The 25,297-nt window shown below is 37.9% G+C and overlaps 1 protein-coding gene across 2 annotated transcripts in view; it reads left to right on the forward strand.

The window, feature by feature from the left end:
• The window catches only part of FHIT (fragile histidine triad diadenosine triphosphatase), a 525,169-nt gene that overhangs the window by 125,521 nt on the left and 374,351 nt on the right, over window positions 1-25,297 (forward strand). For both annotated transcript variants that reach the window (XM_072934992.1, XM_030283431.4), the window contains one exon: window positions 10,273-10,394. In XM_072934992.1, coding sequence (XP_072791093.1) covers window positions 10,295-10,394 — 100 coding nt within the window. In that variant the 5' untranslated portion in view covers window positions 10,273-10,294. The remainder of the gene's footprint in view (window positions 1-10,272; window positions 10,395-25,297) is intronic.

Consider the following 25,297-nt stretch of genomic DNA (forward strand, 5'->3'; position numbering starts at 1 on the left):
GGTCAAGTAAAGAGAAAGCATTTGGGAAAAATCAGAGGGAAAACCTGCGCAGAGGGAGAAAGTTAAACCTAGGAAAGTGTTCTTTGCGTGCAGTCCACAATTTGACTGGTTTAAATGAACCAGAAATAGTAAGAACATGTCACACCAGATTGCATTTTTCCAGTGAGTACAGTATAAACTGTTTCAAAAATATCTGTCAAATTTCAGCATTAGAGCAGCACTTCTACTTTGTGGTAATACATAATTAGTTATGTATGTGTACCATGTGTTCTGTAATTAGACTGTACAGTTGTAACAGTCCACTTTTTGGCCAGTAGCCCTGACCTACTTTGCATGATGGGAGCCTCTTTTCCCTCCCTGCTGCTCCCCAGGGTGCAGCCCTGGGCTGGCAGCTCCCACAGGGATAACCCTGGGAACCCTGCTGGAATCACCTGCCTGGGATACACAGGGCTGTGGCAGAGGGCTCTTGTTCTGTGGGGGACAAAAGGAGGTGGGGGAAAGATGTGGACATAAATAATTTGAAATGCTGCTTCATTAATTCCAATGTTCATGGAGCAATCTGTTTTAAGTAGTTTTATTTTGGAGAGCAAGCACATATATGAAGTGATGAAATGAGAACTAATGGGATTTGTCTTAAAGATTCCAACATCTAGAAATAAACATAAATGTGCTGTACATGAATGTAAAGGAGCCACTATCTAGTATTATTAGCTATATATAAATGTAAATCTGACAATAAATTTCATTAAATGTCTATTTTCATTCACATGCCTGAGGAATTGTTAGACTAATTCTGGTGTCTGCATTTTCCTCTGAATGTTTGTGTTACATTTATTAATTCACCAAGCTGAAATGCTTGCAGAGATACTCAGGTCTCGCAGGAATTGCTCTAAATATAATAAATTCAAATTCATACTATTACCAAATAGCCATGGTCTAATAATAATAAGTTTGCATTCAGAATGAAATTCTGGGCAAAAGAACAAAAGAACAAAATACAGCAAATACATCTTAAAAATGTTTACTGGTTCAGGAGAGCTTTTGGAAACGATGTAGCTGGTTTCTCAGTGAAGAAATTATAAAATTCTGGACTGTGACTGGAAACTCATAATCCAATATTTCTGGCTCATACCACACTTCTTTTTGTCTGGACTTGAGCTGGCCCTGAGTTGTGTGAGCCAGCCTTTTGCCATAGCATACCCTATGCTCTCTCTCTCTCTCTCTCTCTCTCTCTGAGTGTGCTTTGGTTTATACCACCATAAAGGTTTGGGAAGAACCATTGCTCTTTTCTCCCAGTGGACTTTTTTACTCCTTGAATCTTTTCACTTAACTCCTTGCAACTTGTCTCCTGCAGCTCTCTTTGCCCCATCTCTGCTGTCCAACAATATAGATATCCAAATTGTGTTCACTCAGAGGAAAAAGGAAGGCACTTCAGGGAAAGGCTTAGTCTTGGTGTCTATTTCTAAAGCCAGTAAGGTGACTTTATGTATTGCAATATAAGTAATGATAATAAAAGCTAAAACAGAACAACTTTTTCTTCACTCCCTGTTTCTAAAGCCATCTTTTTTTTTCCCACTGAAGTGTTCAGCAAAAGAACATTCCTAGTGGTTCCATCATGTCAGCTCTCAGTCCATAGCTTCAAAAGGAATGAGCTTCCTCCCCCATCCCTCCTTTTGCTGGGGTAGAGTTTTCCTTACATTTATATATCTCAAGAGATGTCACAATTTTTTATTGCTCCTCTACCGTGTAATGTAGCCCTAGGTAGCCACACTTGGAAAAAGGATTTTCATGGTATAATTTCTGCCATTTAATGCATACTGTAAAGCATTTTCTTAATTTTTTCCTTTTCTGCCTTTCACCTCTCTGCTTTAAAAAATGGCATGATTGATATTAATACTTTTCCCTAATAAAAATGTATTTTCCCTTGATCTTAGTGTTGGTAATACATTATTCAGTGTTCCTTCTTAATAAAAACCATTGGTTGTTCCATTACTCACAGCAGTTATTACAACAGTAAAGGTCTCGTTCATCAGAATGACTTGCAGAGGCAAAATCAAACCCCTGAGTTCTCCATGCATCAGGATAATAGCTATGGTATTTGTTTTCCCTTTTTTTTTTTTCCTTTTTCCATTCCCCCTCCCTAGAAGACTAACACTAAAGAAGGATCTGTGAATATCACTTATTTTATTGCATATGTGTTGTTTTGTATGTATTTTGTTCTTTTGGTAGAAGCTGTTGAGAGTGAATAGTTGATTTTGATTGATTTTATCCTGTTTCACAAAACATCCTCCTTAAAATCACAGATATAGTCCATGGGTTTTGAGTTATTCATAATTATCAGACTTGTCTTTGAATTCCTACTGAATTTTTGTTGGATAATGATAGAAGGAGGTGTAATCTTAGATAACCTCTGCTAATATGAGTAAAAATGGGTACAGTTTTTGAGCAGAGAAGATTGTGAGAAGTTCTAGATCAGGTTTGGGACTGGAATTCTGTTTGAAAGATAACTCTGGAATATTGTGGTGCATTGTGTTGGAGCATTCTGGCATAAAATGGACACAAACCTACTGTAGGATAATGCAAGACACCAATCTTATTTCATGCTTGTAAGTGTAAAAGGTTTTTTAAAAAAGTAAAGTTGCAGGTCTAGCTAGGCTGTCAAAACAACAACATCAACAACAACAACAAAGTCACATTTGGAAACAAATCCTCATATTTGAAGTTGGCTGTTACCTCAGCACAGAGGCAAACAAGGGCTTCCACTGCCAGACTGATTTTCTCAGCGTGGTTAAATGGTGTGTGAGTCATCTTCTGAGGCACACTGTGTATGCATGGACACTTGAAGAATGTCGATCCTGTTAAGTGCTTTCACCACTCTTCTAAACCCTCATTTTTCTACAAGTTTAATGTATTATACAACTCTTTTGCCCCTACAAACCTTTTTATTTATTGTTTATAACTTTGCACTCTTTACCTGAATTATAAGAAAAAACCAAGTTGGCCTAATTTGTATTCCAAAGCACTTGCTGTAGAAATGAATTTGACAACTACGTCTACATCATTTAAAAATATTTATACCCTCTCCATGTATTATGGATGTTATATCACCTTTGATGTCTAGCTTGATTCTGCATTTGCTGATTAACTTGTCAAAGTTGCAATTGCTTTACAGTTTTGCTACAAGATTACTCTGCGTTGTTCTTGATCAACAGGGTTCTGGGTATCTGAATTTGAGTTGTTTTTTGAGGTGGTTGTGAGGATTTTGGGAGCAGGGCAGAGGTCTTTAAAACATTTGTTTTGATGATGGACCAGAAAATTGGTAAAGAGGATACTGAGGATGTTGCCTGTGCGTACCCACGCATTGCCTGACCAGGTGCAGTAGACAAGATGTGTAATGCCAGAAGAGGGATAATTTTGAGAAGTAAATGTGTATGCTAGTACACAAAAAAATGAGAATGCTAGTGTTTTATTTGACCTGTAGATTTTAAATAGACTACAGGGCTTTGTTTGAATTTTGTGTGTTTTCTGCTTTAGATAAGTTGATGGGACAGCTGGACTGGTTGCACAAAGTATTTTGAGACAGGTTTGGGGGCAATGCAACTTTCCTATCAGGAGCCAAAGGTGAAGATGTACATCAGCTCACTGGTGATGGGCAGAATGAAGAAAAAGCCTTGTACAGCACTAGCCAAAATATGGTGTCTTATCAGCACTGATTTGGTTACAAAACCAAACGGCAGGACCATATTGGCTCCTGTGAACAAAAGCCCATCCCAGTCAGACCCAGTACAGCTGGGAACTATCTGGTTTCTCCCAAGGGCTCAGAGCTCCCTCACACTGTCCATGGGTGCTGTGCTCAGGGGTGGTGCTGCTCCCCCAGGGAGCTTTGTGCAGTCTCCAAAAGCCACAGCCAGGCAGGGGAAAGGATTGTTCTCATGATGGTCACAGTCATGGCCTAGGAAAACCCACTATAACAACAGCACTGGGATTTTCAGGGGTGAGACTGAGAGCAGAATGGAAAATCCTGTCCCAGAGGGGTTGGGAAATGCTGGTGCAGCTCAGGGGAAAGGGAACAGAGCTGTAAGGCAAAGGCTGTGGGATTGCAGATGGATGTCTGTGGCATCCCACATGGGAAGGTGCTGAGGTGCTGTGCAGCAGGCCACGGTCTATTTTCATTCTAAGTGTAGATAATTTAGCTTGATTGACCATGCTAAGAAAATGGCTATCTATTTAAACAGTAATAATTTTGATGTTTTCTTCCCTGCTAGATTAAGCAGGGGAAGCCATGTGTAGTGGATTGGAGTCCATCATAATCTGTCTGTGATGAGAGGAATTGGTCCTTGTCAACACCACAGGACTGGTCACATGCATCACATTTAATGGGCTTGCTGTTCAGTAGCTTCTGTGGGTGGTGAAAATGAAAAATAATCCACACAAGCTTTTCCCTTCAGCATCGTGTAGAGCATTAAATACCATCCCCATGCAGATAATTTAGGCTATGGCTGTCAAAGATACAGGAGCACCTTTTCTAGTTTTGTAATTCTTCTTGGCTTTTTCAGAACAGAAAAGGCATAGCATGTGATGTTTTGGCTCACTGAGAGGGAGAGGAATTTTTAATTAGAGGCCATTTTCTGGAACTGGAAGAACACAAAATATGTAGTTAAATTTTGTGCAAGAGTGGGAGTGAAGGGTGCTGAGAGATAAAGCTGTTCTAGGGACATAGAGCCAGTAGAAAAACTAAGTGATTTTAAAAGGAAATAATTGCTTTCTCTTAGTGTTTTTAGCTATTACTTGATGAAAATGTCAAATCCTGGCTGCTAGCAACAAGCACGTTTATTGTTAGGTGCTTGAGTTAAATAAGTAATATTCTGATTTGTGTGGATTTCATCCGTACAAAGTGGCAGTGAGAGGAGAAAATAAATAAAAAATTCCAACACATGAAACGAGGGAAGGTAGCCTGCAGAGCAGGTCTTTATTGCACATTACTTCTTGAATACAGTGCAGAATTTAGATGTCTAAGTAGGACTATCACTTTCCCCATAACCAAATTTTTGAGAGGGAACAATGCCAAATATGAATTTACGGATATAGGTACTTTGTTCCCTTAACTACAGTGTGTAACACAAGTTTTCTTATCTTGGTGAATTAAAAAAAAAAGTATTTCTGTAAGACCTTAAAGAAAAGTAGAAAGGAGGAAGTTTTTGTTTTGTCACAGAAATTTGCACTGTTTTTACAGTAAAAGAGTATTGGAATCAAGACTGTCAACATTCATGAAGAGGTGATGCTAATATGGTAAAATAAACTTTAAAATTTAAAAATACTCCTGGGATTGTTTCTAAACCATTCCTTCCTATTAGCACAGAGAGATAATGGTATTGTAATTGGTTTCCTTTAATACACACATTTGAAGTTAGCAGCCCGTTTTGCATTCTCATCTTCTCCCTTTACAACCAGATGTGCAGCTTTCCTAAAACAGTGCTCAGGGGATTCTCAGCAAAAGCCTCGAGCTTGGTTCCCAGCAGGTGCTGCTCTCAACACCTTGTTCTAAGGAGAAGTAATTGTATTAAAAAAAATAAAGAGGCATTTTGGAATACCAACACCATCTCAATTAAGCATCCAATCGGGAGGTCTGTGGCGGCAGGAAGAGAACACTGAAGAACTGCTGCCATCACTCTGTGTAGTCAGCAAACTTCCAGCACTTTCCCAGGTCTCTGATTTTAGCAATGGCATGTAACAAGCAGACACCCATCTTGATGTCCTGTTTTTAGGTGAACTTAACTTCTGCCCAGAAGAGAACTTGTTTTCTGTTCAGAGGACTTGCTGTGTACTTGACACAAATGATTCTACAGATTATGCTGTTCAAAAACTGAAGCACAAACCAAGGCCCCAAACCCCGAAACTGAATAAATCTGGAAAACTGAGTTGTGTATAGATTTCCTCTCAAAAATGCATTTAATATAGTAGTAGTGCTTGTACAGACTGGAGAAATGCCATGTGCCTATGATGCCTTTTTCTTGGATCTAAAATTAAGAGCCAGGCACGGTTAAGGGATAAAAGGTTTTTATTTTGGTGTTTAATAAGGATCCTTATGGTGCAACATTTGGCCAAGGTAGAATGCACCGAAATGCACATTCAGGGTAGATTGTGCTTACAATTTTATAGACTTTGTAAATTAGCATATTCAACAAAGATGCCCCAATGAGAGGCTTGAATGAATAGCATGATATATTCCTATCCCAATGTATTCCCTTTTAGATGGGCTTAATTTTAGTTTGCAGGATATATTCTAGAGGAGACCTTGGTTTCTCAAGTTAGCATAAGGCTTTCTGGCCCCCAGTTGTGAGGTCTTTAGGATGTTTGGTCTCTTGGCCTAACAGAATACCAGGACTATGCTAAGTTATCAGACTTAAGGAATTACAAATATATATGCTAAAGACACTGAGAATATGTGAAAGGTATATAACAGAAAAGGCAAAAAACATCATTGCATCACCTATGGAAATTTTACAAAAATATAAAAATATTTGAAAACATATCAGTGTATCTCAAGATTTTTTAAAATTTTAACACTTTTTTTTTTCAGGGTATAATGTAGATTTCCAGTGTCTTTTTTTTTTTTTTAATATTTTCCTAGTATGGATTATACAGATTTGAGGTGTGTTGTGGCTGTAAAATTAGTCTCCTTGCTGTGTTAGCCTTTAATACTGTATTCCCACGTACAACTGCAGTAACACAGCTTGAATAGAATTTAATTAGGAAAATGAGGCAGATGAAATAGGCAATGTAATGTATATCTGCAATATGAAGAAGAGTAAATACACTTTTCATCTGAATAGTCAGAATAGAAACTGTGTTAAACTGGGCTGAAATTTAATCAGAAATGGATTTCTTTCATTTTCTAACATTACTGTGTAATTGTCCTCCTTATTACTGGGGATTAGAAAGGCTACCATCATTAAAGAGGAAACATCTTTAACCAATTATGTATGGTTTCTAGTTTGTCTGGCACTGACCTTCTCTTTATGTGAAAAATGGAAATCCCTGGAGGAACAGACTTAGTGTGCTTATTCCAGTCTGGGAATTGGGAAGCCTTGTGCACACACTGCATCTCATCACCTGTGTGCACACACCTGAGCTCTTTTGAGTCCTGCTTCTTTACAACCATGCAAGAAATAAATGGTAGAGTTCAGATTACTAAAAACTTGCTCTGCCAATAGCAGTTTCCTGCCTGGCAGCGCTCTGGAATTTTCCAGCCTTGCTGTAGTGTGTTGCTGCACAGTCATGGATATTTCACTTGTACCCATTACTTATTTCCCTAATGCATTTTTTAGCATTTGTGTTGGTTCTTAGCACAGATGATTGTACTGAGCAGAAAAACACAGAGGATCACTAGGGCAGAAGGCAGCTGAAGTAATATATAATAGATTGTGAATAATTGTTTAAGAAAAAGTCTCTCATAGTCCCTTTGCAGAATTGGAGAGAGTAGCACTGGGAAGTCTACAGTATGAAACACATTTATTTAGTCTGAATCAAGAGATAGAACTACATTTTTCAGATACATTTTTGCATAGTAAACAAATAGAAAGGGTTTTAATATATGCTTTAATTCTGTGCATGAGATTTTTTAATGTTCTGATAATTCTGGATCAACCCACTTGGGCTGTAATGTGATTCTTCAAGTTATTGCAAGGAGAGATACGATATTAGTGCTTTTACTTTACTGATTTTTCTTGGTATTTTAAAAACAAGACGGATAGTAAAGTAAGTAAATATCATGTGGTAGATTCATGATGAAAACACAGCAACCTAATGTCACCAATGTTACTTTGCTACTCTTTGCTGTTTTTTGCTTATGGCAGCAATCAGCCAGAGGACTCCTCCAGCTGATTACCAAATCTCAGGTTCTCCCCCCGCTTAAGTCAAATTTCAAATCATCATATTTTACATTTAACATTTGTGATTTTGAAGCCTTGCTTCTGTGCTTAAGTCTGTCCTGTGCCTCTGGACAGTACCTTTCTTTATCAGTGTCCTGGAAGACACAACAAGAAGTCATCAGTAGTACTTTGATTTTTGTGCATAGCATTTCCAGGTGCATGGGCAGGTGGTACGTTTGATTTTTCAGCTTCTGGAGACACAAGCTTGCCATTTCCTCACCAGAGGGTAGTCCTGGCTCTGGAATGTCTTTCTCGCCTTTGTCAGAAGCATTTCCTTGATCACAAAGAGAACCATATCTATTTACTGAATTGTGTAAAAAAATTCTTGCATGTTTTAATTGGAATGAAAAATCCCCATGGGAAGTTGCTGATGGACTGCTTAAGAGAAATGAGGCAGATTGATTGAAGGTCCTAATAGTTATTTTTTCGAGCATCAGCACATGATAGCAGGTGTTTTCTCTGCTAAGCAGTTCTTCTAGTAGCTAAAGAGACTTGGTTTTTTTATGTTGTCAACTTTCAAGTTTAATATATGCTAAGGGACACATCTCAGACACTTAATCTTCTCTTGTCTTTGTGTGGAAAGGAATGTAGAACATTTACAAATCTTTGAAACAGGCATAGTTAAAATCTCCACTTTTCTGTGGTCTGCTCAAGCATTTTCTTTCATCTGTGATTTTCAAAAATAAAACAAGACATGGTGCCTGCTTAGAAAATGTTTATTACATGGAAATGTAATCTTATTTGTTGCTGTGTCTTATACTGTATCTTATCTAAATCTTAAGATTCATACATGTTTTTCTGGTGCAAACCCTGATTAGATGCTTAATTTAAGTTTTTAAGAACTTAAGTTCTTCTGTGGAATCAGACCGCTACAAAGCCAGAAGTTCCTTTAGAAGAACAAATATTTCTCAAGGACATTTTCAAAGTGTGTGCACTTAGAGAGGGTAGTCATGTGTACTTTTATGGGAGCAGGTACAAGTGTGTAGGCACAGTTTGTGGTGATTGGGGTGGGGCTGGGCCCAGCCTCATCCCCATGGGCACAGCTGTGGGAAGCAGGTGAGGAGCACTGGCAGCAATGAGCCAGGGAGTGCCCAGGGGCACTGAGCAATCCCAAAGGGAGCAGAGGGCACACAGGTGCCGTGCATCAACGTGAGGGAATAAAAGGTTGGGCTAAAGAACCAGAAGGGCAGAGGCTTGCAGCCTTCTGAGGTGGTGTGGTGCTGCTCTGTATGGGCAGAACCTGGAGCCTTCTGATGAGGTATGATGTTACACTGGGGGAATGCTTAAAGCTTTCTGAAATTGTGTGGTGATACTCTGTGTGTTATGGCGTCTCAACTGTGATATATGCTGCAACACAAGTGGGATGATAAATCAGGGTAAATCTCTTAGATTAAGAACCAAGTTCAGACTTTACTGTACACAGTAATCTTGCAAGAAAAGAACTGCAACAGAAGACCCTCCATGAGTGTAGCAGTAGATTTCCCTGTCTCAGACAACATATGAAACTGAATTTCCTGATTAAGTCACTTGGTTCTGGCTGGGTAATGTGAGTATAAAGCTTCCGATGTGTCTGAAGTATTGTCACATGAAATTTGTCATTTCTTAATTTTTCACCCTGCGGTACCTTGGCTATTTCTGATTGAATTAAATACTTTAAATACTCTAGGGCTTAAAGACCTAAAATAGACGCAGTTGGGACTGTGCCGTAGCTATTTAAGGGGGATTTTCATTCTTGTCACGAAGAGAGAAAATTTTAGTGAATGAAAGTGGAATTCTTTGACTTTCTATATGCAAAAATGTGGCAGTAATTTTCTTCACATTCCAGTTGTTCAAGCTAGAAAGTGTGGATAGGAAATGGCTAAATAAACTTTCTTCAATTTGCCAGCATTTCTTCAGTTGAAGTATTTCATGGAGAGATTAGGAAAGTGTGGCTTTATTTCACAAGTCCTGTGTGCACTGATTTGCATTGTGGCAGAAAAAAAAAGTAAAATCCAATTTGTGTTTTTTGAAGAACGTATGACCCAAATGTTTACAATGCGGGACAAATAAAAATGGGAGGGAGAAATTGCATTCCCTAGAATTTTGTAGCCCTGTGAAGATGATGAGAGTTTAAGAAATTATATGTAAATTTTTTGCTTTGGAAAGAAGCCTTTTCTGCCACTCCTTCAAAGATGTGATCATTTTAAGGGATATGTAACAACCATTCCAAGACACTCAATGCTTTGATGAGCCCAGGAGGCACTTTTTGGTAGAAGCTGCATAGGCAGTCTGCTTGTTTTATTCCTGTTGCTTGGAAAGGCGGAGTCAGTCCCTTAATTATCTTAACTATTGTCTCTTTCAGACCCTGAAGATCAACCCTGAGCATGCTGAGATTCGGGCAGCACCTCATCAAGCCCTCGGTGGTGTTCCTGAGGACGGAGCTGTGCTTTGCCCTGGTGAACCGCAGGCCGGTGGTGCCCGGACGTATCCTTTCCATGCTCCTGGGAAAAGCAGGACGTGCTTGGAAGGCCAGGTAGGACGCGACACGGGTTTATTCCAAATCCAGGCAGTGATGCTTGATCAGAAGATGCTTGATCAGTGTTGCAGAACTGCTGAAAACTGTTGCTTAGCAACTGTGACCTTCGAGGTGAATTTCTATTGACCTTTTCACCACAGAAGATATACAAACAACCAGGTGCTACTAAAAGCATTTAAAAAGTCTATTGGAGGTGGTACTGTTTAAATTCCGTATTAGGCTAAATAACACGTCCCGCTTCTCTTTTAATAATGTCACTTATTTTTAGATGTGGTAACTTCTTTATGGAAAATTTTCAACTTTTCCTGCCTAAATGTACACCATTTGTCAAATACCAGTAGAATTCCATATGAAGTCTTCAAAGACTTTTTTGGGGGGGACAGATTGCTTTGATTAATTTAGGTGGGAATGGATTAAATAAACCATCTGTATAGTGCACACATTTTATGATGAAAATATGAAGCCTCACAGTGTAAGTAAAATTCTTGAGTTTCAAACTGTATTATAACTTGATTATACAAGATGCTCAATGTACCTATTTGTAGTGTAGTGTGTTATTTTCCAGTCAAAATTCTGTTACTCTGTAACTTGTGCTGATTTTAGTGGCTGAAAGTGCAATTTTTCAGAAATAATCAAGACTGATCACTTCTTCCATAGAGGTTCATGATAAAATTTTAGTAGGTGCTCAGGCAAAGAATGACTGTGTTTGGGAAAAAAAGGAAGATGTATGGAGTTTACTGAAAATTTTCTTGCCGGTTTTGTAGTTTTATGTTTTTTCTTTCATAACTTAAAATCAAGTGAATTTTAATATATATTTTTAAACCCAAGAAGCTTATTTCCTCTGAAATATGGAACCTTTCTTTCCTCCCATCACTTCTGTAGATTATAATTGTTCAATATTGAATTTTTCTCTCCATCTATTTTGAATGGTGTTTGTGTGTACCAGAAGTCAGATCATGCAAATATGCACAAACTTCATAGAATCTTTAAAGGTGTTATTGTTTCACCAATGTATTTTAATTAATTAAATTAACAGGTTTTCTGATCTTCAAGTTTCTGAAATTCCTGATGTAAGTACATGGTGATTTACAGATTTGTCATATCAAAAACCATTTTCAAAGCTATATCAAGACAGTGTCACATCAGTCACTGTGTGATGCAGGGCCTCTAAGTACTTGAGCAGTTGCTGTATGCATTGTGTGGATCAGAGAGTAAATAAACTGTTACCTGTTCTGGGAATGCAGGATTTAAAAACAATATTTGGCTATTTTTTTAAAATTAATTAGTTACATGAACAATTGCATCTGTTGTTAAAAATAGAGTATTTCAGATGAAGCATTCTTGTTTTAAAGTTTTGTGAGCACCTAGTAATGACAAGTTAAAGAGCCTATAAAACTTAATTATTACAAGCTTCTCTTCTCCTTAAATAATTAAAGATTATAAACTCTTGTTGTATAATTATTGCTGACTTTTGGCAGATACATTTATTTGCTCAGGCTTTAGCTTTGTTATCCCATAATGAGTATTGCAGTGTATTTTATAGTGTCACATAGTTTTAATAGCTTGTGTTGTAATATATAATGTAGTCTTTGTTTCTCCATTGGATAAATGTTCAGGTAATAAAAACCCAACCCTTTTCCTTTCTCATTACAATAAGACGAAATTAGGAGAGATCTTGATGTAAAGGCTAGAATACAGTATGTAAAATAGAGCAATTTGCAGTTTTAAGCCTTTTAAAGTGTCTGTATAATGCAGCATTCATCTTAAGACCTGGCAGTAAGAAGTGTATTTTCTTTGTTTTATTGCAATAATTTTATCTGCCTTGTCTTGGTACATGTGTGACATTTTTTTCTCAGTAGAAAATAAAATATTAATATATGTGAATTAGAGAGACAAAGGATATCAGTTTGAAGCCAGATCACTCCAGGTGGTGGCTTTAATTAACTAGTAAGGTTGAAATTCCATCTTGAAATGGAATATAGGGTTGGAATTCTGAATTTGCTGTTATAGTTTTAAAATAAAACTATTATTTGGTAAAAAGTTTGTCACAATGGCCATGTAGAGTTCAGTGTGACTTGAACAGGCTTGTTCACTTAACACATTGCAAAGTTTTGTTTTGTTTATTTTGAGCTGCCAATCCTGTGAATTTAGCTTGGCATTTGAAAGGCAAATTGTGCTTACAGTCCAAAACTACATAGAGTAAGAATACAGTATTTATGTCAAGGAAATGGTTCTCCTGTTCCTGGACAGAGGTGCCTCATTTTTCACAGCATTAGGCTCCTTCCCAAGGGGTGCACTGAGTTTACAGGCTCAGGAACCTGTTTCTATTGGGATCCCTTTGAGTGACTACTGCACATTCTTGGATAGGAATATGCTGGGTGCTTATTATTGGGTGAGAGCTATCCAACATTAAACTGGAACCTTCGGTGTGCAAGCCCCAGTGTGCACATTTGTGGGCCAATGGGGAACGTTGACCTCTTCTGGCACAAGGAGAGAGAGGAGAGCTGTGGGTGACCAGCGTGCAGGATTAGTGCCTGCTCCCCTCAGGAGATCCAGTCCCTTTGTGTCACCCAGCAGGCAAAGACTCAGAGCTGTCGGACCAGAGGCTGTCTGGAGACACTCACTTAACACCTGTAATAGTGAGGGGTCTGTATTTACTCTGATCTTGCCTTCTCCTTGTCTGATATCAGAGCAGAAGGCATGTGGCACTGGGGACAGTGTTGATTAATGAGATTCTGGGTTTTGGGGTGTACTTTTATGATGATTTTCTGGCATTGTTGCAGAGCCAAGAGTCTGAGTGGGAACACAAATACTGTGTTCAGTGCACAACTGAGCTATAAATTTGGGAGTAGGAGGAGGTAGCTGGGTATTCTGGAAGCTGGCTGGGATACCCTTATACAGGTACCCATTTCCCTTTTTACAAGTGTCCTTGTTTCCTCTCTGTTCTGTCAGCTTGCTGCCTTGCAGAGGGTGATTGTGAAAAGCAGTCACTTTGTGGCTCCCTTAAACATCTCTGTGGTTGTTTTGGAGGAGGCAGCTATTCAATAGCTGGAGCAGTGCAGGGATGTGTCTATAGTCAGCAAATGCATTGTTTCTGTCACACAAAAGGCACAAGATGAACTGAATCAGCTCATGCAAACAGCATGAGCTCAGCTTCTCCTTGGCTTCTTGCTTGAATTACTTCATTCAGAGCCTTGCTGCTTCCATAGTTCCATAGAACAGAACTGTGATGCTGTTTGAAACAAATTCCATCTGCACTTTGACATGGACTTTTTGTGCTTTAATACGGTAAAAATACCTGGTGAATGACCTACCATTTTATTGATGTTTTCTTAGCCCTTCACCACAGCTTTACATGATTTCGCTCACATCTTCAATAAATATGAACTGGTTTTTATCACTGCCTTTCTCATGGTGTTGTGCAGGGTACTTGTTTTCATCTGGTGTTAAATATGAAAAATGAATTTCAACATTAGCAAAATCCATTTGAGGACTAGGACTTTTTATTATAAATAAGATTATTCATTAGTTAAGTCCATTTTTTTCAGTAGACAAGGTATTGATCTTTAGATTTGTGTTCAGGATGCCATAAGAACTAGCACAAAAGGAACACAGCAACATTTGTAAATTGATTGAATGCAATATATAATGACAGAGAAAAACAGCAGATCTATGGCAATACTATATTATACAAAGCATTTTTCAGCAGTTTATTGAATTGGTTATTAAGAGGAACACTCTTTCCAGCTGGGAACAGCAAACTGAGGGTTATTGGGACCAAGTAATTTAATAGAAATTTGTGGGCACTTTGGCTCCCTTACTAAGGGTACATGTATGTGTGTAATAAATTAGAATAAACACTTTACAACAACTTTTCACATGGGATTGATTACAAAAAGGTTTTTCCATCTAAAAAAACCAACAAAACAGAGACAAAGAAGGAAGCCTGTTTAACTGTTATGTACTGAATTTTGCTGGACTATTTTGTACTGTTCTTTTCATAGATATCTAAGTTTTCCCAGCAGTAACGATTCTGTTTGTGGGGAATAGGCCATGTATAAAACCCCAAAGCATATGATGTTTTCTGGCACCTTCATCCCTACGTGGAGGTAATGGTCATTATTTGTTGCTGAGGCCGTGTGCTGTTCTGTGGGTTGCTTCTCTTGTTCCTGTTATTAATGAGCAGAGAAAACATTCGTTGAAACAGCTGCTCCCTTCAAAGGCCTGCTAACACCCCGAGCTGCAGTGTAATTGCTCTGCTGCAGGGGTGGGACGGGATCCAGGGTCAGGCAATGTGAGAGCAGCATCTGCTCTGCTGCGGCGTTGGTCTGGCTGGGAGCTCCCTGTCATCTGCTGTCAAATGGCTCTATTGCTCCAGACTGATGCTTTCGCTAGTGCCACAAATATTTTCATAATGCTTTCCTTAAAAGTTTTGCAGTTAAAGAGAAACGGTCTTTTAGAATTATTATTGTTACTTAATATATTTTCAAAGTAATTTTCCTTTAGTTACAGACCTGACAGAATTTTCACTGAAGGTAGCACACTAGAAAGAGTAGTATTCTCTCACAAGTTTGGTTGAAAACCATGGTGTTTATCTTGTACATGAAATTTTAATTCTTCATAAACTTACAGAATTGCTGTTATGATTTTATTTGTACATTACACATTTATCATATCTATATATATACTCTGTAAGTATGAATTTTATGGGTTTCAACCTAAATAAGTGTTAATATTTACCATAAAACTGAGATTAAGAAAATAAAATACAGTTATATTGCAGAATATATGTTTGTATCTACATATTCCAATAATGTACACTGCATTATTTGCAACTACTTGTTTGAGATATCTAATCTTGTAGGAAAGTACTCTTTTCTTCAGTGCTCATCACAGAAGCTTTCTATACATTACTACTATTATTAGTTTGTCTAGCATAATGCTAAGGAGCAGACATGTTTCATTTTGTTCTTTAGCAAAGAGCTAAAAATAAAGGGGTTTGGTAAAGACTTTGTAATTTAAATAGGAGACTGGAAACACAAGGGAATCACAATGGAGACAACAAAATATTGTTTGATACAGTAAGGCCTGGACTACTTACATGAAATTTTAAAAATGTGTAATAACTGTAGAAGAGGAGGGCATTAGGAAGAGATGCAGTTCCTTTGCTGGTGCAGCAAAGACCTCCTGAATGGGAAGAGCTGATATAAATGGTGCATCTTACTTGAGAATGGGGGGAAGTATAGAATATATCTCTTCATCAGGAATGCAGAGGAAATTCAGACTTTATGTATTGTAAGTATCTGAAGCTGTTGTGTATTGGTGAAAACTCCTGAATTTTTTTACCTCAGATCCCAAATAAAGCTGTTCCATGGCTCTTCCTTACTGATCCCTCAAGTAGGATTTATTAATGCCTTATAATGTTTACTTGTACAAATGAGTGTAAGAAAAACAGTTCCTATGCTTAATAACTTTCAGCAAAATTCAGCTGTGTTGTAAAGAGGACAAGGAGTGGGACTGTGCCCTTGGCAGCACCAAGCCAACAGAGCAGCTTTGCTGTGTTCCCCAGGTCCCTTCTGGGAAAAGGGCTCTCCTCCAGCAGCCCAAAGAACGGCTGATCCGCTCTGTGTGTACAAACCACTTGAACTTGCTGGTGATAGAGGCCAGTTAATTATCTCAGGGCTGGAGTCATTCTGTTTGCAGTCTACAAACAAAAGGATGGTGTTTGACTCGCATTAAGAAATGCTGCTTCTGAAGATAAGAGATTCAGGGCTCTGTGCACAAAGGCTTGTCTGTATGACTTATTTGTGGGGATGGAGTTCAACTGTCTCATTTGGTCTGATAAAAATGCTTTCTCTCACTTCAAATCTTGTCTTGCTTGGAAGGTGCTGACTGTTGAAAGAGGATGTCCTTCACCATAAGGATATGCAATTCTGTTTGCATTGTTATAGTTGCATTAATATACTAGTTTTGATGAAAATCCCATTCTAAATACTTTGTGCCAGTATTGTAAATAGAAAGTAAAAAAAAAGGAAAGTAATGTGAGCAGAAGTATTTCCTGCCTATTTGCAAATGGAGTAAATTACCAGTTAAATCACTTATTTACATGTATTCAGCAGATTAGTGGTAAGAATTTCTCAGGCTGTAGCACAGCCTACATTGGAAGAGATGCTAGAAAAGCTGTGTAAGGCCACATAAGGGAGAGGCAGCAGCTCCTAAGCTGGAGCCTGTGGCATCTTACCAGGGCTGTGGAGGGTGAGCAGTCTTTTATTAGTCATGTGTTGAACCAACCTTCAACTCTGACTGTGGGGAGACTGAGATCTCTGGGCTTGGAAGCAGTGTCATAATAGGTTGGATTTATACAGCTAAATTTCTTGACTACATTGCTAACAAATACTAAAATTCAGCTAAAAAATTCCAATTTCAGTTTTGTCTAATGGCTTTTATTCACCTGTTTTTCATCATCATTGATTGGAACTTATAAATAGCTCAAACCACATTATCCATGAACCTGTCTACTGCTTTGTGTGTTTCAGGGACACTCACTGTCCAGTTCTGAAGGTGTGTTAGTAATGTGTGTCTTCTAAAAGTGGAACTGCTTGTGTTATGTGCTCCAGGGACATGCAGAAGGGCTCCCATTTTGTCATGTTTACCCTCATTATCAATTTTCAAAGCATGCTACAACTGTGGTTTCAAAGTAATCTACTTTGAGGTTTCTGTCATTGGGGTGATAGAAATACCTGGTAAAAGACTTTATTTTAGCATAGCAATAACCTGGCCAAATGTTTAGTGAGAAAAACCTTAATCTAAGGAGCTGGAAGAAGTCAAGCTAAAAAGGAAGAGCAAAGCAATGTGGAAGGATATGAAATTAAGTGGTAGCAAACTTTTGTATGAAAAGTGGCAGGTATACTAAGTAGGACCCAGGAAACATTGAATTAGTGTTTACTTTGAGGTTTAACACAGTAATGGGCATTCTTGTTTAAAAAACTGTGAAGTCCTGTGGGTCTTATGACTCTCTACAACTACCTGAAAGGAGGCTGTAGAGAGGTAGAGATCAGTGTCTTCTCCCAAGGAGCAAGAAATAGGACAGAGTAGTGGCCTGAAGTTGTTCTGAGGGGGGGTTAGATTGGACATTAGGAAAAAAGTATTTGTCAAAAGGGTTGCCCAGCCCGGGCACAGCTGCCCAGTGCAGTGGAGGGGTCACCAGCCTTGGGGGGATTGAAGTGATGTGTGAATGTGGCACTTGGGTACATGCGTTGGTGGTGGCCTTGGCAGTGTTGAGTAAAGGGTTGGACTTCAAGGTCTTTCCCAACCTAACCCATCTTATGATCCTATAAATAATGAATGCTTTTAGCTCAGCAGTTACTTTCTAGTCCAGTAGAGAGGAAATTTGTAATTGGTGTGCTTATTGAACAAACATGTAATTTTATCCCTTTTATCATATCAGTAAAACCCAAATAAACAAATGGATGATGGGTAACAAATATGAAGGTGGTGTTTGCTGTGTTGCACTTTTGACACTATAGAAAATTTATGTACTTGCATAAGTAGCAGAAAAGCACAAGCTTTGCATTCAAATTCCAGTTACTATGAACTTCAGAAAAGAAAGAAGGACAAAAAAGTTTTTTTCCTCAGAATATAACTGGATTTAAGTTCAGGTTTTTTTACTTAAGTAGTTTCTGACTAATGAAGGAGATGACAGTTACAAGCTACTCCTGTTACAGTTGTTGCGCCTTCTGTCCTCAATATTGCCATTAGAAAGTGATATGCGGCACACACACAGTTAACCAAGTCTGGGCAAGCTATTGCATGACTTGCTTTTACAGCAGAATATAATTAAAAGAGATGATTGGAATACATGGTTATTCATAATAGATGTCACACAATTACCATAAGTAATGCAATACATGCAAAATCTCCATTTGTAATGAGAATAGATTTGCTGGAAAGTCAATTGGAAATTTCATTTATTGCTTATTGTTTCCAGCATATTGGGCTATTTTGTGCTATTCAGTGTAATACAACTATGTGTTTTCTTCAGGAACACATTTTTGAGAGGCATCTTGCATGAACTTCCTATTGCAAAGAGATCCAGTGATCCAATGTTAACCTGTCATCTCTTCTCCTTGCCGTGAAGAGCCTAATATATGGGATTTTTCTGTTGAAACATACATTAATATTCCTTAATGTACCATAATTATAATCTAAAGAAGATTTTTTTTGTACTCCTTATATTTTGAGGACCTCTATCATGGTTTAACCCTGGTCGATGACTTATTACTACATAGCCACCTTCTTGTTCCCCTGCAGCAGGAAGAGAGAGAGAATTGGAAGGATAAAAATAAGAAAACAGTGTTAGGTATAAAGACAGTTTAAAAGGTGAAGCACAAGCTGCTCACATGAGTAAAACAAAACAAGAAATTTACTCTCTGCTTCCCATGGCCATCTACCAGAGAGCAGGGCCCCATCACATGGAACAGTTTGAACACCCCTTTGCTTCCTTCTTCCTCTCATGCCTTTTTTGGTTTCTTTTTTCTTCCCTTAGCTCTATATGCTGACCATGACACCTCATGGTCTGGGATATCCCTTGGGTCAGTTGGATCAGCTGTGTCCCCTCCCAGCTCCTTGTGCCATCCCCCCAAGGTGGGGTGAGGAGCAGCAGAGTAACAGTGAAAATATCCCCAAGTTGTTAATGCTGTTTCCAGCACAAATCCCAACCTGCAGCTCCTGTGGAGATTAACTTCACCCCAGCCCAAAGCAGTGCAACCTTCAGCAGCCAAGGGGGAAGTAAAGGACATGCCATGTACATGAGAAATAAGCAGGAATGCTCCCTAAACATGCAGGAATGAAGGAACAGGCCACTGTGATGTGCCATCCTAGTGCCTTCTCCAGGGCATAGAGTGATCTATATCTCTTCAGACTGCCTGGTGTAGGGGTTAGTCTTTTGAGGGTAAAGTCAATTTACTCTGTTCCCTCAATGAGTGCAGGTGCAGAGATCTGGAGAGAATCCAGTCACTAATACAGATTTCTTCAGCTGCAACTTAAGGAAAACCGTGAGCACAATTGCTTTGCTTTGTCGCAATACCAGACTTCCAAATGCCCATGTAAAATAGCCTGAGTTTTCAGATGCAATGCCTCAGGTCTGTTGGGCTTCAGCTCTTCTGGCTTCTATTGTTTTAGGTAGGGTGAAGTCCTTCCCTCCCTGTTTTCCTCCTCTCCACTGCACAGCACAGGTAACTCATACTCAGTGCTGTGCTTTCCAGAGGGGAGCATATACAGGGTCCTCCCACCTTCTCTGTGTCCAAAGGTGCTCACCTGTGCTCCTTCTTTTGTTCAGGGAATGTTTTCCTCTGTGGTTTGAAGTGATAATTGAGACTATCAAGTACAGTTATTCCAAAAGGCACCATAATTGCTTTGCAGAGCTTCAGCGGAGGGTCAAGCACCTTCTCTGAGCAGGTAATTGGGTAAATTATGTTTTAGTAAGTTGTCTTGAGTTAAGTTAGATACCAACATAGCAGACAATGGAAGCTTTGTTGTAAATTGAGGCTACAGTAGGAAGTGGAGTGCATAATTCATGGATACAGATGTATTTCACTTTATCACTCATACCATATCTGGGTTTCTAAGGCTGCACAAGTGTGCATAGTCTGCTATTCATTTGCTAATGTATTTTACTTGTGCTGCTCCTTGTAACCTGCTGACTTCCACTGCTTCTAATCAAAACATAAACCCCTCAGCATCTCCCAGTGATCTCTCTTGAGAAAATGTTCATATTTTACAATAAAAATTGAATATTCTCCTTCTGATGCTCCGGTGTAACATTGTACTGCATTCAGATGAGCGATCTCTCTAAGAGGTTGCCTAAGAGCTGTTGCTTTTAGTTCAGGATTCAATGATCTTTTGCTGTTAGTAATTGGGAATGTATTGAGGTGGCTTGTTGCTGTTTGCTTCATAGAATTAGAAATTATGTGCAACGAGGATGAGTTTAAGTAGGTAAATTTGGAAATTCTGCTTTTTGTTGGTGAACTTTGTGTATCAGAATACAAGATTTTGCTCCAATGTGTATGCAAAAATGAAACTATTTATGAACATATTTTAAAAATGTGTCATTGTTTCATTCCGTATTTCTTTTTCTCTCACTCTTGGGTAGAATTTGCCTGCTTGTAGAGAAAATATATGATACAGATTGTATATTTAAATTATGCTATAGAAATGAACATTGCTAGAATTCAGGCACTGTGAGCACATACTGCAGGAACGCTTTCTTAGTCTCAGTTTTGTTCATGATGTTTTAGTTGGGTAAAGCCTAACTAATTTGGGATTTAATTCACTTTTCTACCTTCATACACAAAAGATAAAGGTGAGGAAAAAAATGTAGTGAACACGTGGCTCAGTAAATAAACTGAATTCCTGGCTGTGAAGACTCCTAGAGCCCAGCTGTGGAGACATTATATTTCTGGTGATTTGAGTTCAAAATCATGTGTGATTTGGGGAGCAAGAGGAAGAAGGGAGAAGTAGAGAAAGGGGATGGGGAAACATGTTTATATATGTGGGAACAAATTTTTCAGTGATAAAAGTCTTAGATTAACAATGGCATTAATAAGAGCTGTAGCTGTAAATCTGCATCTGGGGATTCCTGAACTAGGAGCAGTTATATATATATAATTCTTTTTTATTATTTAGAGTAAACTTTGTGACTGAAACAAATTGCAGGAGATGAGGAACATTTGTTATTATCTGGTACTTTTAAATCAAGATTGAACTTCTCTTTAAGATTAATAAGAATCTAATATCTCTATGGAGGAATGATAATGGAATCTGGGTTGACATGGAGGAATTCAGAATAATTTCTCTCTTTTTCTCTCACTCACTGACTGATGTGGACTGTTAGTGGGACAACAATGAGTTGTGACATTTTTTGCCATTCTCAAGCCTTCAAAATGAAATTTCATCTTCTTTAAAAGAAAGATTGATCTAAAAAGGAAGAGAAAATGGTGTGTTAGGAAATGAAGTCAAGATAATTGGATAAGCTTTCAAAAGAGAGGTGCATCCTATTGTTGAAGGGATATAATTTAAATTTGAAAATAGGAATGGAGAATTACAAATAAAGTAGTTTTAATGACCTCTTAACCTCATATTCCTGCCAGGAGCTTGAGAGGGAACATAAAATTGCTCTATTTATAAATATCTGTTAATAGCTAATTTAGAATTTGTTAAAATTCTGCATAACTCATATATTAGTGATTGCATTTCTGTAAATTTTAACACATAACTTCTGTGAATTGCATTCATTGTAGGGCAAAATTCAATTAATTTGAGCTGCATCTGAAAAAAAACTGATGTTTTTGATTTTTAACTGCCTGACCATGAGAACATGGCAAGGCACCTCTGCCAAGCTTTGCCTGCCAGTTGAGTGTTTGGTGCAAGCACCACTAGCAATGCTGCAAACAATTTAATGCGTCCTTGTTAGAGCCAATTACCTCCTGTCTCAGTGTTCTGTGGGAAACTTTGGCGTATTTGCAAAATGAAATTGTGTGTTCTTCCCCTGCCAATTACTTCAGCTCCAGGTAGTGCAAATTAAAGAAAAAAAGAAGGCAAACTTTTAAATTCAATTTGCATAGCTCTGTTATGGTGGAAAGGAATTATGTTGGGAGTGAAAACTCTGTAAACACTCTGAAATAGGTTAAATGTATTTTTCAAATGACTTTCCTTAAAAAAATTTAGTGAGATACTTGAGACATGGCTGCTTATATTGAAAAGCAGAGGAACTAGCAGAGTATTGCAAAAAAGTGGGGTTTTTTTGGCTGTGTTTTTTTTCTGCAGTCATTTTGAGTGAATGCAAAACATGGAATTGCCACCCTTCTTAGGTAATGAGAAGATTTTCAGGATAAAAAAGGAAAGCCACTTAATTAGTATCCAGTCATGTGGAAGGATACTAATGACATTTCTGCTCAATTAATGTTTGCTTACTATGACCCTATCAATATTAATAAAATAAGTTCTACTTGCTTGTCTTTCAATAAAAACCTGAATTTGACCTGGAGGAAGTTCATAATAAAAATATTGCAGAGTTATAAATTTCTATTTTTATCAGCAATGTTAATGGAGTGCTGCTGACTTAACATAATATTTTGCTGAGGCTATTTTAGCTTATAAAACAATGCCTTTTTGCTCATGTTTCATGACAAAATTAAATGCATCTAGTATCAATTATGACTTATTTATAAATACCTGTGGTATTGAATGAGTTTTTTAATGTGGAGAAACATCCTTCTTACATGAAAGTTTGGTGTTAAAAGAAAGGACACAATGGTTTTATAACATTGATTACATCCTTATATGCAAATCTTAAGCTTGTTTGACCCATTTTTAAACTGGAGGGACACAAAATGTCAAGAGGAGGTGATTTTCTGTGTGAATGATAATCTTAATCCAAACCTCCAGCAAAAGTCCAGGTCAGGATTTATTCATCCTTAAATAAGAAAAATCTATTCCATTTATCTGGCATTCATAGCAGCATTGCTTGTTTTACTGGAACACTGATGTGTGGTGTGGATTTTTTTCTTGTTGAGGACTGGTTTTTAACATTCCTTGGTGTTTTAGAAGCCCATAGATTTATCTGCTCATTTGTATCTGTCCAGTGCTTGCAGTGTAGCAGACAGTCTGCAAAACTGACTAAGGGGTATTTTTGTATGCAAATTAAATAGATTATTTTATGGACCCACTTTAGGTAAGAATTGAGAGAATGATATGCAGATCTATTTGGAAATATAATGGCATTTGATCTTCCTAAGTCAAATACCAGCACACATAATAATGAGTATTTTGATATAAAACAGATACAAAGAATCTGGCGCTACTAAATGAAAGGCTAAAAGAAATACTATTTTAACTGAGCTGTAAAAATGCAAGGTCCTCCTCTGTTCAGTGGTTAGATGGCTGTTGCACCTATGTATTCCAAAAATCTACTGCTTTTGAGATATTGTTCTATTTATTCCGCATGGGGGCATGGTGAAGGGAGCAGGGGAAAGGCAGTGGTGTGCAATCCAGCTTGGAGTCTTTTCTCAGATCCCCCTTGATATTTAACCATCACATTGATGGTACCTGAATGAATTTAACTTTGTACCTCAGCTAAAGTGTTGTCCATAGGGGATTTCATATTGCCTACAAGATATCAGAGTAAAGGAAATAATGTGATTTGATACCTGTGTTTTGTCACGACTGAAAAGGCACAGAGAGATGCTCTATTTGTCTTTTTAAATAATGACAGTTGAATCAAGATTGTCATCTGATCTGTCAGAGGATTCAGCAGCAATAACTATCTACCATCTTATTACTTCTCCTTCCCTTTTTAAACTTTTTAATCTTTGCAAGAAAAATTGTCAACTGTTGTAGATCTCCAGTGTTTGTTGTGCCATTTACTGTATGACATAAGGATGGGTTCTTACTTCTAAAGCCTATTTCCCAAGTTGGTGATTTTGTGAGGAGATGACAGTGTTCTCACCTGTCAGACACCTCCTGTGTTCCTTATCCCTTCAGGTTTGAAGAGAAAAAACAGTAATTTACCAAATCCATGCTCTTTATCCCTGCAGGTTTGAAGAGAGAAAAATCATGATTTATCATGATTCTGTTTTAATTCGTAATTTGGTTTAAAGTGGTATGTAAGGCTTTTTCTGCCATATGTATTTGATGGTTTTGATTTTTCAAAGCCATCGCTGAGATGATGTTGTGGGTCTCCTTTGATAATGTTTCCACTCATAGGCAGGGGCAATTTCATTAACTCTAAAAAGACCAATATTTTCCTTCTAGGCAAGATGTGTGTACTTGTTATTCTTAACACTGTACCAGTTGGTCAGTAGTCACAGACTGACTAAAGTTGTTCATTTCTACCTACAAGGGGTAGAAGATAGCTTTAAGAGTAAGATACTCTGAAACATAAGGAATTTGAGAATATTTCCCATCTGGAATACACGTATTTGGGAACATATGACCATTAAAAACATGTATTTGTAAGTGTTTTATTTAAAAACTAAAAGTACCACTACAAATATTGAACAGAAAAGGAAGAGAAACTGTGGAGGTATAAAATAGTGTGGAGGTTCTGTGTTTCTCATGAGAGACAGTGGACCTTTGACTGTCCCACTATTGCAGGGCTGAGGAGGTTCCCTTTGAGTTCCTTGTCCCTTTGTCCTTATTCCTTGTGTTGGACTGCAGTGAAAGCCAGCAGACTCATCTAAAACTAATGTTATTCCAAATCTTAAATCTAATTTTTGTTGGTTATCAGTTGAGCTGCTGCACTCTGCAAAGCCTCTGCTGTCAGAGCTACAGAATTCTGAATCTCTGTTTAAGGAGGTCCTTTGTGACATCCTAATTATGTTCCATGACAGCTTTGCTTTGTTCAGTAAAATAATCAAACAGAAAACTTCCAAAATTAATTTTAATATACAGACATGTTGTATGCAGCACAGTGATAAACCTCATGAAAGTGCCATTTTCACTGACTAACTAAATATCATTACCTGTAGTGACTGCTGGATTCTGTTGTTTTTAAGGAAAAGGAAGCATAAGTGCGCTGCATATACTGAAAGCAATTCAATTTGCCCAGTTAGCAGCAAGGTTTAAGATTGATTTCAGTTTCATGATTCATCTCATGATATTAGTTTTTTTGTGCCTTTTGATGTAAAACTATTAGCTCTAAAATGTTTTTTTAATTTTATATTGTTGATGCTTAAATTAACTCTAAAAGTTTCTATGCAAATTCAGTTGAAAATTAAGTATAAAATATCCATTCCATATTAAAAAATAAAAGATGGTCATTATATTTCTGTCCTGCTCCTTGGAGTTCTGGGCA

This window comes from Taeniopygia guttata, chromosome 12 (assembly GCF_048771995.1).
Source record: "Taeniopygia guttata chromosome 12, bTaeGut7.mat, whole genome shotgun sequence".
Lineage (NCBI taxonomy): Eukaryota > Metazoa > Chordata > Aves > Passeriformes > Estrildidae > Taeniopygia > Taeniopygia guttata.